Below are 13652 nucleotides of genomic sequence, written 5' to 3' on the forward strand. Positions count from 1 at the left end.
ACGGCACCAGGCCCACCAACGCGAAGATGAACGCACCGAGGCCACAGAATGTGACGGAGCTGTGGTCGTTTCTGGGACTCCTGAACTATTTTGGTAACTTCTTCCCGGGTCTCATCACACTGTTAGAACCACTGCATGTCTTACTACGAAAAGGGGACGAACGGGTTTGGGGCAAAAGCCAAGAAAATGCCTTTGTAAAAGCGAGAAAATTGTTATGCTCAAACAAATTGCTTGTGTTGTATGATCCATGTAAGCATTTGGTACCAGCTTGTGATGCGTCGTCATATGGCGTCGGGTATTGCAACAAGCTAATAATTTCGGGAAACTGCAACCGGTTGTTTACGCATCCAGGAGTCTAAGGCTGAGATAGCCTACAGCATGATTGAGAAAGAAACGTTAGCGTGTGTCTATGGGGTAAAGAAAATGCATCAATATCTGTTTGGGCTAAAGTTTGAATTGGAAACTGACCATAAGCCACTTATAATTCCTGAGAGTAAAGGGATAAATAAAATCCAGAAATGGGCGCTCACGTTGTCCGCATACAACTACGCCATCCGCCACAGGCCAGCCACAGAAAGCTGCGCCGATGCTCTCAGTAGGCTGCCATCGCCCACCACGGGGGTGGAAATGGCGCAGCCCGCAGATCTAGCTATGGTTATGGAAGCATTTAAGAGTGAGCAATTACCCGTCACTGCCTGGCAGATCAAAACCTGGACAAGCCAGGTTCCCCTTATTATCTCCAGTCAAAAGCTGTGTGCTTCACGGGAGCTGGTCCAGTATCCCAGTGGAAATGCAGGAAGAGATAAAGCCGTTCCAGCAGCGCAAAGATGAAATGTCTATACAAGCAGACTGCCTTCTGTGGGGCAATTGAGTAGTGGTCCCCAAGAAGGGCAGAGACACCTTCATCAGTGACCTCCACAGTACCCACCCAAGCATCGTAATGATGAAAGCGATTGCCAGATCCCACGTATCGATGCAGACTTGGAGTCCTGTGTTCACAGATGTAATACATGCTCGCAGTTAAGCAATGTACCCAGGGAGGCGGCGCTAAGTTTATGGTCTTGGCCCTCCAAACCGTGGTCGAGGGTACAGGCCCGTTCTCGGACAAAAAGTTCCTTGTGGTTTAGACGCGTATTCTAAGTGGATTGAATGTGAGATAATGTCGGCTAGCACGTCTGCTGCCACTACTGAAAGCCTGCAGGCCATGTTTGCCACTCACGGCTTATCCGATATCCTGGTAAGCAACAACGGGCCATGTTTTACCAGTGCTGAGTTCAAAGAATTCATGTTTGATCCCGTTACGGGACCAAACATGTCACATCTACCCCGTTTAAACCAGCGTCCAATGATCAGGCAGAAAGAGCAGTGCAAACCATCAAGCAAGGCTTGAAGAGGGTAACTGAAGGCTCACTACAGACTCGCCTATCCAGAGTCCTGCTTAGCTACCACACGAGACCCCACTCGCTCATTGAGATCCCACCTGCTGAACTGTTCATGAAAAGAGCACTTAAGACAAGGCTCTCGTTAGTTCACCCTGATCTACATGAACAGGTAGAGAGCAGGCAGCTTCAACAAAGTGTTGAAGCTGCCTGCTCTCTACCTGTCCATGATAGCGCAAATGTGTCACGCGAGATTGAAATCAATGATCCAGTATTTGTATTGAATTATGGACAAGGTCCCAATGGCTTCCCGGCACTGTCGTGGCTGAAGAGGGGAGCAAGGTGTTTCGGGTCAAACTTTCAAATGGACTCAATTCACCGTAAACACTTGGACCAAATCAAACTCAGATTCACGGACTACCCTGAGCAACCCACCTTGGACCCCACCTTCTTTGACCCCCCCAACATACACACCTATGGCAACTGACATTACGGTTAACCACGAAGCAGATCCCATCATCCACAGAAGCCCAGCAGGGCCCAACACACCAGGCAGCCCAGCAAGGCCAGCTGCACAGCAGCTCAGCGAGGGCCCAACAAATGATTCAACAACACCAGCGTTCACACCGAGACAATCAACCAGGGCAAGAAGGGCCTCAGATCGACTCACATTGTAAATAGTTACACTATTGCCTTTGCGGGGGGCGGGAGCAGAGGAGTGTTATATATGTAAACTTGTATTTACTCTGTACAGCCACCAGAGGGCTCATCCGCTGGAGTCCCAAGGGATTTGGGAGCACAGGTATTTAAGGAGGCCTCACAGTTTGGATCTGCAGTAAAAGACTATGGTCACACTTGATTTTGAGCTCACAGTGTTCAGTCTGACTCTTTCTCCATACATAATAGTACCCACCTCTTGAATGATGCAATCTCCGTCCCAGTCAGCTCTCTCCTGAAGTTATGCAGTGAATCAGCACTCACCGCACAAGCTAGCAACATGCTCCACATATCTACTATTCTCTGGGAAAAGGAACACCCATCTTGTTATGCATGCAACACCTTGTAACCAGCCTTCTACGGGCACCAGAGGGCGCATCTGTTGGAGTCCCAAGGGATCCTAGCATCCCTTGGGAGCACTGCATATAAGCAGGCCTCCCATGCTGTGCCAGCACTCGGGAGTCAGAATAAAGAGACTAAGGTCACACTTACTCAAGTCTGCAGTAGTCAGTCGCATTGTTTTATTTGAGACATAACAACTGGCGACGAGTAATAGATAACGAACCATCACGCGAAAATGCAGAGAACTGTCGATATCCTGGAGAAATTCTCAGAAAGTGACGATTGGGAAGCCTTCGTGGAGCGACTCAACCAATACTTTGTGGCCAACGAGCTGGAAGGGAATGGGAAAGTCGACAAACGAAGGGCGATCCTACTCACCGTCTGCGGGGCAACAACCTATGGCCTCATGAAGAATCTTCTTGCTCTGGTGAAATCGTATGAAGAGCTGTGTACGTTGGTTCTTGAGCACCTAAATCCGAAGGAGAGCGTTCTGATGGCAAGGTATCGATTTTATAAATGTCAATAGTCTGAAGGTCAGGAAGTGGCGAGCTATGTCGCCGAACTAAGGTGCCTTGCAGGACATTGCAAATTCGGTGGATTCCTGGAGCAAATGCTAAGAGACATTTTTGTGCTTGGCACTGGCCATGAGGTTATCCATCACAAACTATTGAAACACCGAACTTGAGTAAAGCCATAACGATAGCCCAGGCATTTATGTCCACCAGCGATAACACCGAACAAATTTCACAGCATAAAGATGCATCGGCAAGTACTGTACACAAAGTAACGTCGTTTTCAGGCAAGAATGCATATGGCAGAACCTACACGCCAGCAGCTGTATGACCTCAGATGACTGAGAGTCCACCATAAAGTGTGAATGAGAGGCAAGTAACACCTTGTTGGCGCTGCAAACGTGATCATCGAGCCCATCAATGCCGCTTCAAACACTATGTGTGCAAAGGCTGTGGAACAATTGGACACCTCCAGGGAATGTGCAGACGAGCTGCAAACCACCATGTTGCAGAGCAAGACCGATCCATGGCGGATCAAACGGAACTAGAGACTCGAACCGAGGAGGCAGAAGTGTACGTGGTACACACCTTCACCACGAAATGTCCACTGATCATGTTAAAAGTTGAACTGAACGGAATTCCAGTATCCATGGAATTGGACACTGGTGCAAGTCAGTCTACCATGAGCAAAAAGGCCTTCGAGAGGCTGTGGTGCAACAAGGCACCAAGGCCCAAACTGATCCCTGTAATTGGCAGTGCAGCAGTAAAAGTCTATGATGGAGCGGTGCATGAACTACCATTATGGATTACACCAGAAGATGGCCCCACACTGTTCAGCAGAAGCTAGCTGGGAAAAATATACTGGAACTGGGACGACATCTGAGTGCTTTCGTCTGTCGACGATGCCTCATGTGCCCAGGTTTTGAGCAAGTTCCCATCGTTGTTTGAGCCAGGCATTGGAAATTTCTCTGGGGCGAAGGAGCAGATCCACTTGGTTCCCGGTACACAACAAGGCATATGCGGTGCCATACATGATGCGAGAGAAAGAGATCGAGCTGGACAGGCTGTAACGAGAGGGCATCATCGCATCGGTTGAGTTCAACGAGTTGGCCAATCCAATTGTTCCGGTTCTCAAGGGCAGTGGCACGGTCAGAATTTTTGGGGACTATAGAGTAATGATTAACTGTTTTTCGCTGCAGGACCAGTACCCACTACCCAAGGCAGACGACCTACTTGCGTCGATGGCAGGAGGGAAGACGTTCACCAAGTTGGACCTGACTTCAGCCTACATGACGCAGGAGCTGGCGGAATCTTCGAAAGGCCTTACCTGCATCAACACGCACAAAGGTCTGTTCATCTACAATAGATGTCCAGTTGGGATTCGATCGGCCGCAGCTATTTTTCAAAGGAACATGGAGAGTCTGCTAAAGTCAGTTCCGGGCACCGTGGTTTTCCAGGACAATATATTGATCACAGGTCGGGACACCATCGAACACTTGCAGAACCCGGAAGAGGTTCTAAGTCAGCTGGATCGTGTGGGACTCAGATTGAAATGCTCGATGTTTTCCTGGCATCAGAGGTCGAGTTCTTAGGGAGAAGAATCGCGACAGATGGCATCAGACCCACCAACACCATGACAGAGGCCATCAAGAAAGCACCGAGACCACAGAACGTGACTGAGCTGCGGTCGTTCCTGGGACTCAATTATTTTGGTAATTTCCTACCCGGGTTAAGCACCTTGCTAGAACCTCTACATGTGCTGCTATGCAAGGGAGTTGACTGGGTATGAGGGAAATCACAAGAGGCTGCTTTTGAGAAAGCCAGAAATCCGTTATGTTCCAACAAATTGCTTGTTCTGTATGACCCATGTAAACGTTTAGTGCTAGCTTCCGATAAGTCTTCGTACGAGGTCGGGTGTGTGTTACAACAAGCAATCGAATCGGGAACACTGTAATCGGTCGCTTATGCGTCCAGGAGTTTGTCCAAGGCCGAAAGGGCCTACAGCATGATTTGAAAAAGCAGCTCTGGCGTGCGTTTACGGAGTGAAAAAAATGCACCAGTATCTGTTTGGGCTTAAGTTCGAGTTAGAAACTGACCATAAGCCACTCATATTGCTATTCTCAGAGAGCAAAGGTATTAATACCAATGTCTCTGCTCACATCCAAAGATGGGTGCTCACGCTGTCTGCATATAACTATGTAATTCGCCACATAGGCACAGAGAACTCCACTGATGCTCTCAGTCGGCTACCATTGCCCATCAAAAACGAAAAGTCACCCGTTATGGCCCGCCAGATCAGGACCTAGACCAGCTAGAATCCTTTACTGACCCTTGTAAAAAAAAAAACTGTGTCTAAGAAACATAGAAAATAGGTGCAGGAGTAGGCCATTCAGCCCTTCGAGCCTGCACCACCATTCAATAAAATCATGGCTGACCATCACCTCAGTATCCCTTTCCTGCTTTCATTCCCTACCCCTTGATCCCTTTAGCCGCAAGAGCCATATCTAACTCCCTCCCGAATACATCCAACGAACCGACATCAACAACTCCCTGCAGCAGAGAGCTCCACAGGTCAACAACCCCCCGAGCAAAGAAGTCTCCCCCCATCTTGGTCCCAAACGACTTACTCCCCATCCCTAGACCGTGTCCCCCGGCTCCGGACCTCCCCAACATTGGGAACACTCCCCCCGCATCCAGCCCCATCAGTACCCCACATACCTCTACCAGATTCCCTCTCACTCCTCCAAACCCCAGTGAATACAGGCCCAGCCAATCCAGCCTTCCCCCACGTGTCAGTCCTGCCATCAAGTCACACTTACTCAAGTCTGCAGTACTCAGTCACATTGCTTTATTTGAGACATAACACATCTAACCAGATGTAATCTGTACGCATGACCCCATGTCCTCCCCATAGCATAACCAGTTAAATTGTTTCATGATCAGAAAATTGCTGCTCTCCTTCAATCTTTGATGGAAACGGCTCGAGGGGCTGAATGGCTAACTCCTGTTTCTAATATTCCTTCAACCCTTGATTTGAAAAGTGCTGCAGTACAGAGGGACCTGGGGGTCCTTGTCCATGAAGTACAAAAAGTTAGTATGCAGGTACAGCACGTAATCAGGAAGGCAAATGGAATGTTGGCCTTTATTGCAAGGGGGATAGAGTATACAAGCAGTGAAGTCCTGCTACAACTGTACAGGGTATTGGTGAGGCCACACCTAGAGTACTGCGTACAGTTTTGGGTCTCTGTATTTAAAGGAGGATATACTTGCATTGGAGGCTGTTCAGAGAAGGTTCACTTGGTTGATTCTGGAGATGAGGGGGTTGACTGATGAAGATAGTTTGGGCCTATACAGTTCAGAAGAATGAGAGGTGATCTTATCGAAACATATAAAAGATAATGAGGGGGCTCGACAAGGTGGATGCAGAGAGGATATTTCCACTCATAGGGGAAACTAAAACTAGGGATATAGTCTCAGAATAAGGGGCCGTCCATTTAAAACTGAGATGAGGAGGAATTTCTTCTCGCAGAAAGTTGTAAATCTGTGGAATTCTCTGCCCCAGAGAGCTATGGAGGCTAGGTCATTGAATATATTTAAGGCGGAGATAGACAGATTTTTGAGCAATAAGGGAATAAAGGGTTATGGGGAACGGGCGGGAAAGTGGAGCTGAGTCCATGATCAGATCAGCCATGACCTTATTGAATGGCGGAGCAGGCTCGAGGGGCCAGGTGGCCTACTCCTGCTCCTATTTCTTATGTTCTTATGGTGGAACAGGCTCGAGGGACTGAATGGCTAACTCCTGTTTCTAATATTTCTTCAACCTTTGCGGAATAGGTTCGAGGGGCTGAATCGTTAACTCCGGTTTCTAATGCCCTCACAAACGGTGACCGGTTTGAGCAGATGACGAGCAGGGGATTTGCTCTGAAACCAGGGTGCAGTTCCGTCCTCACTCACCTACCTTCAGTTTAGATGGCGGGTAGGCATGGTGCGTCCCTTTCCACAGAGCCCGCAGTAGCACCGCAAAACCAATGGCAAGCCGGCCGCCGGTTCCCAGAGGGTTGTTGTAATTTATTTCAGACTGAAAAGATCGATCTGTTCAAATATAGAAAGAGCCATTCAAGGTTTCAATTTGCAGTGAATGGTTACAAAAGCTGGTTTAAAAAAATAAGTCAAATAAATAAATCCTCATAAATATAAGTACATTGTGTCAAAATCTAGCAAAGAACTTTGGATCCAATTAATTACTGCTATGTAGCTAAAAGCAGCAGCTATTCCGAGGCACTAATACTAGCAAGAAATATAAAAACAGCTAGCAAGAGCTTCTACAGGTATATAAAAAGGAAGCATGTAGCTAAAGTAAATGTTGGTCCCTTAGAGGGTGAGACTGGGGAATTAATAATGGGGAACAGGGAAATGGCAGAGACTTTGAACAAATATTTTGTATCGGTCTTCACGGTAGAAGACACTTAAAAACAGCCCAATAATTGATAATTAAGGAGCTATGGAGTGGGGGGAGGGGGGGGGAAAAGAGGGGAAACTTAAAACAATCACTGGAGATACTAGTTTGCCATTAGGCAAACTAATGGGACTAAAGGTGGACAAGTCCCCTGGACCGGCTTGTCTGCACCATAGGGTCTTAAAAGAAGTGGCTGCAGATAGTGGATGCATCGGTTGTAATCTACCAAAATTTCCTGGATTCTGGAGAGGACCCAGCGGATTGGAAAACTGCAAATGTAACGCCCCTATTTAAGAAAGGAGGGAGACAAAAAGCAGGAAACTATAGACCAGTTAGCCTAACATCTGCCATTGGGAAAATGTTGGAATCCATCATTAAGGAAGTAGTAGCAGGACATTTAGAAAATCATAATGCAGTCAAGCAGAGTCAGCATGGTTTTATGAAAGGGAAATCATGTTTGACAAATTTCTTTGAGGATGTAACGAGCAGGGTGGATAAAGGGGAACCAGTAGATGTCGAGTATTTGGATTTCCAGAAAGCATTTGATAAGGTACCACATTAAAGATTACTGCACATGATAAGAGCTCACGAGGTTGGGGCAATATATTAGCGTGGATAGAGGATTGGCTAACTGACAGGAAACAGAGTCGGAATAAATGAATAATTTTCAGGTTAGCAAACTGTAACTAGTGGGGTGCCACAGTGATCAGTGCTGGGGCCTTAACTACTTACAATTTATATTAATGACTTGGATGAAGGGACCGAGTGTAACGTAGTCAAATTTGCTGATGATACAAAGACAGGTGGGAAAGCAAGTGAGGAGGACACAAAGAATCTACTAAGGGATGTAGACAGGCTAAGTGAGTGGGCAAAACTTTGGCAGATGGAGTATAATGTGGGAAAATGTGAGGTTATCCACTTTGATGGGAAAAATAAAAAAGCAAATGACTATCTAAATGGGGAGAGATTACAAAGTGCTGCAGTACAGAGAGATCTGGGGGTTCTCGTACATGAAACACAAAAAGTTAGTATGCAGGTACAGCAAGTAATCAGGAAGGCAAATGGAATGTTGGCTTTTATTGCAAGGGGGATAGAGTATAAAAGCAGAGAAGTCCTGCTACAACTGTGCAGGGTATTGGTGAGGCCACACCTAGAGTACTGCGTACAGTTTTGGTCTTATTTGAGGAAGGATCTACAAACATTGGAGACTGTTGAGAGAAGGTTCACGAGGTTGATTCCAGAGATGAAGGGGTTTTCATAGGAAGAAAGGTTGAGCAGGTTGGGCCTATACCCATTGGAGTTTAGAAGAATGAGGAGTGATCTTCTTGAAACATACAAGATTCTGAGGTATCTTGACTGGGTAGATGCAGAGGATGTTTCCTCTCATGAGGGAATCTAGAAATAGGGGGCATATTTTCAGAATAAGGAATCGCCTATTTAAGACAGAAATGGGGAGGAATTTCTTCTCTCAAAGGGTTGTAAATCTTTTGAATTCTCTATCCCAGAGAGCAGTTGAGGCTGGGTCTTTGAATATATTTAAGGTGGACATAGACATATTTTTGAAGATAAGGGAGTCGAGGGTTTATGGGGAGCAGGCGGGGAAGTGGAGTGGATGTCAGGATCAGATCAGCCACGATCTTATTGAATGAAGGAGCAGACTTGAAGGGCCAGATGGCTACTCTTGCTCCTATTTCTTATGTTCTTATATTCTACCCCACAAGTAACATCAGGATAATTGAGCAGGCAATTGTTTTTTGTAGTGTTGGTTGAAAGAGCGAGCTTGCATTTCTACGACGCCTTTCACAACCTCGGGACGTCCCAAAGTGCTTTACAACAAATGAAGCATTTTTGAAGTGCAGTCACTGTTGTAATGTGGGAAACACGGCAGCCAATTTGCACACAAGCTCCCACAAACAGCAATGTAATAATGACCAGAGAATCTATTTGAGTGATGTTGGTTGAGGGATCAATATTGGCTCCAGGACACGGGGAGAACTTCCCTGCTCTTCTTCCAATAGTGGCTGTGGGATCTTTTACATCCACCTGAGAGGGTAGACGGAGCCTCAGTTTAATGCCTCATCGGAAAGACGGCACCTGACAGTGCAGCACTCTGAGGACTGCCTCTCCGAGAGTGCAGCGCTCCCTCAGTACTGCCCCTCCAACAGTGCAGCACTCCCTCCGCACTACCCCTCCAACAATGCAGCGCTCCCTCAGTACTGTTCCTCCAACAGTGCAGCGCTCCCTCAGTACTGTCCCTCCGACAGTGCAGCGCTCCCTCAGTACTGTCCCTCCAACAGTGCAGCACTCCCTCAGTACTGTCCCTCCAACAGTGCGGCGCTCCCTCAGTACCGCACTGAAGTGTCGGCCTTGGTTTTGGGGCTAGAGTTTCTGGAGTAGGACTTGAACGGACAACCTTCCGAGTCAGAGTCGACCAAGTTTGAAGCAAAATTCGGCATCTTGCACCGCACTCACCGTGGAAGTAGTCGCGAAGCTCCCGCGTGTTGGACAGTGACTGGATGACGCTGTTCATAAAGCAAGTGTTCCCCAGGTTGACCAGCCCAGTGAACCCTGGCAGACAGACCTTCTTCTCCTCCTCCTCCTCTTCTTCCTCTGTGTGCTCGGCACTGGCGACGCTGTGAGTCATCGGGGTCACCATGCAGGTTGGCTTGGGCTTAAACACAAGGTTAAAGTTCAGTGTACTCCTCCATACAATCATACAGCAGAGAAACAGGCCATTCGGCCCAACAGATCCATGTCTGTTTATTCTCCACACGAGCCTCCTCCCACCCCTCTTTATCTCACCCTATTCTTCTATTCCTTTCTCCCTCATGTGTTTATCCAGCATCCACTTAAATGCATCTCTGCTATTTGCCTCAACCACTTCCTGTGGTAGCATTCTCACCAATGAGTAGATTTATTGGTGACCAATGTCGCTGTGTGAGGTGCGTGTGCACGGCTGCTCAGTAAGCTGAAAGGTGCGACAGGCCGCTCACGAGCTCTTACACTGGAAGTACCACACTGGCGCAGACGTTTAAAGGGTCTGCTCATTAATTGAGACAAGCCGCGCCGAACAATGCACAGCTCACAGCGACATTGTTGGTGACCATCTCACATTGATGGCTTTTGTCATCCTGTCAGCTACCCTATCGCAGTCCATACTCTGTCCTTACTCCACGCTTTTCCCTGGCTCTCTACTTACTTGTACTGTTAAAGCTCTCACTTCTCCCAGTTCTGATGAAAGGCAATCAACCTGAAACATTATCTCTGTTTCTCTCAGATGCTGCTTGACCTGCTGAGTGTTTCCAGTATTTCTATTTCAGATTTGCAGCATCAGCAGCATTTTGCTTTTGTTATTTTTATGGTCCCTAGTTTTGGACTCCTCCATAAGTGAAAACATCTTCAGGTAATCACTCAGTATTAATCAGAGAGTAACATCTTTTCCCCATCCTTCCTACCTGCTAACTCCAGAATACAAAGGCACATTAAGAATACAAACTACTCTGTGGTGCCAAAAGCATATTTTGCAATATTGTTAGCTGACCAAGTACTCCACAATCTTATTCAAAATAGTCTCCCCACTGTCTAGTTCAAAAACATTTTAGGAAAAGCAAGCATTGTTTATGAAAGAAACCTTCGTCGTTTCACACTGGAATAGAGATCTTCCATAATCGGCCTCCTCTTCTCCTGGCTGTAAACTCCCCCCTCGGGAGGCCCCGTCCTGGCAGTGCAGGAGGCCCCGCCCTGGCAGTGGGTGATGACTGCAGATCGGTCTGCAAGCCAAACCAGAGAGAATCACCACTCTGGGGAACATTTACGCTCAATTATTGAAGAGGAGAAAAGGCCATTTGGTCCGTACGTGCTTGTTCCAATCTTTTGCCAATTCCAACCACATGTACTGAACCACCCTCCATCCCCCACCTAGAATTATAGCAATTTATTGCACAGAACAAGGCCATTTGGCCCATCATGTCCGCGGCGGCCGACCAAGAGCTATCCAGCCTAATCACACTTTCCAGCTCTTGGTCTGTAGCCCTTCAAGTGCATATCCAAGTACTTTTTAAATGTGGTGAGGGTTTCTGCCTCTACCACCCTTTCAGGCAGTGAGTTCCAGACCCCCACTACCCTCTTGGAGAGAAACTTTCCCCTCAAATCCCCTCTAAGCCTCCTAGCAATTACTTTAAATCTACGCCCCCTGGTTGCTGACCCCTCTGCGAAGAGAAACAGGTTCATCCTATCCACATTATCTAGGTCTCTCATCATTTTATACACCTCAATAAGGTCTCCCCCCTCAGCCTCCTCTGTTCCAAAGAAAACAACCTCAGCCTATCCAATTCTCCAGTCCAGGCAACATCCTCATAAATCTCCTCTGTACCCTCTCTAGTGCAATCACATCTTTCCTGTAATGTGCTGACCAGAACTGCACCCAGTACTCTAACTAGTGTGTTATACAGTTCAAGCATAACCTCCTTGCTCTTGTATTCCATGCCTCGGCTAATAAAGGCAAGTATTCCGTATGGCTTCTTAACCACCTTATCTACCTGGCCTGCTACCTTCAGGGATCTGTGGACATGTACTCCAACGTCCTTTTGTTCCTCTACACTTCTCAGTGTCCTACCATTTAATATGTATTCCCTTGCCTTGTTAGCCTTCCCCAAATGCATTACCTCACACTTCTCCAGATTAAATTCCAATTGTCACTGTTCTGCCTACCTCACCAATTCACTGATATTTTCCTGGAGTCTACAGCTTTTTTCTTCATTGTCAACCATTATCAACATTATGGGGAAGACCCACACAGCATTCAGGAATCCTCTGTAAATTAATTCCTCTCTGACCCCTCCTAGGCAATCAGGTATACCTTAGGAAACCCCAAACCAATTAATACCTTTCTGTAATGGAAACACAGAACTGGTCAGATTGTAAAAACCCAACGGGTTCACTAATCTCCCTTTAGGGAAGGAAACCTGCTGTCTTTACCCGGTCTCGGCCTTCAGGTGGCTCGAGTCCCATACCAATAAATGCAATCCTTGCAGTGATGCCAACATCCAGAGAATATCTTTTTTTAAATTCAGTTTTGATAAGAAATCGGTGCAGGAGTAGGCCATTTAGCTCCTGGAGATCATGGCTGATCGTCTATCTCAAATTTGTGGTCCTCCTTTGCTGAATTCTAAAATCCTCCCACTCCTCAGGCTTACTACTCTTTTGGCAACATTATAAACCTCTTCCTTTGATCCAATACTATATTTAACTTCCCTTGTTAGCCACGGTTGGACCACTTTTCTGGTGGGGTTTTTGTGCCTTAAAGGAATGTATGTTTGTTATAAATAATGTATTCATTCTTTAAATGCTATCCCATTGCTTGTCTATCGTCATACCTTTTTAATGTAGTTTCCCAATCTATCGTAGCCAACTCGCCTCTCATACCTATGTAGTTTGCTTTGTTCAGATTTAAGAACATCGTTTCAGACTTAACGAAATCACTTTCAAACTCAATATAAAATTCTATCATATTATGGTTACTCTTGCTTAAAGGCCCCTTTACTACAAGCTTATTAATTAACCCTTTCTCATTGCACAATAATAGATCTAAAATAACCTGTTTCCTACTTGGTTCCTTAACATACTGATCTAGAAAACTATCTTGTATACATACCATGAATTCATCCTCCACACTATTACTGCAAATTAGGTTTGCCCAATCTGTATATAGATTAAAGTCCCCCATGATTACTGTATTACCCTTATTATATGAGTTTCTAGTTTCCTGATTTATACTGTGCCCTACATTACCACTATTGTTTGGGGGCCTATAAACAAATCCAACCAATGTTTTCTGCCCTTTGCTGTTGCTTAGCTCCACCCAAACGGATTCTACTTCTTGATTTACAGTTAAGATCTTTTCTCTCTACTGTCTTTATCCCATCCTTTATTATCAGGGCTACCCCTCCTCATTTTCCATTTTACCTCTCTCTTCTAAAAGTTAAGTATCCTGGAATATTTAGTTCCCAACCTTGGCTACTTTGCAACCACGTCTCTGTAATGGCTATATGATCAAACCTATTCATTTTTATCTGCGTTGTTAATTCATCTATCTTCTTGCGAATGCTTCACGCATTCAGATATAGTGCCTTTAACTTTGACTTATTTCTATTCTTCCCTGATGTCCCTTTAGTCACTGATGCCCTATGACCTTTGTTACTCTCTGTCCCTTCCTGACCCACTCTGCTTATTTTTACCCAAAACTCA

The 13652-nt window shown here is 46.2% G+C and overlaps 1 protein-coding gene across 6 annotated transcripts in view; it reads right to left on the reverse strand.

The window, feature by feature from the left end:
• Positions 1-13652, reverse strand: part of usp19 (ubiquitin specific peptidase 19) — a 202142-nt gene that overhangs the window by 75367 nt on the left and 113123 nt on the right. For all 6 annotated transcript variants that reach the window (XM_070895624.1, XM_070895620.1, XM_070895619.1 and 3 more), the window contains 2 exons: positions 9879-10077; positions 6909-7042 (listed from right to left, as the gene is read on the reverse strand). In XM_070895624.1, coding sequence (XP_070751725.1) covers positions 6909-7042; positions 9879-10077 — 333 coding nt within the window. The remainder of the gene's footprint in view (positions 1-6908; positions 7043-9878; positions 10078-13652) is intronic.

This window comes from Pristiophorus japonicus, chromosome 12, assembly GCF_044704955.1.
Source record: "Pristiophorus japonicus isolate sPriJap1 chromosome 12, sPriJap1.hap1, whole genome shotgun sequence".
Taxonomy (NCBI): Eukaryota; Metazoa; Chordata; class Chondrichthyes; family Pristiophoridae; genus Pristiophorus; species Pristiophorus japonicus.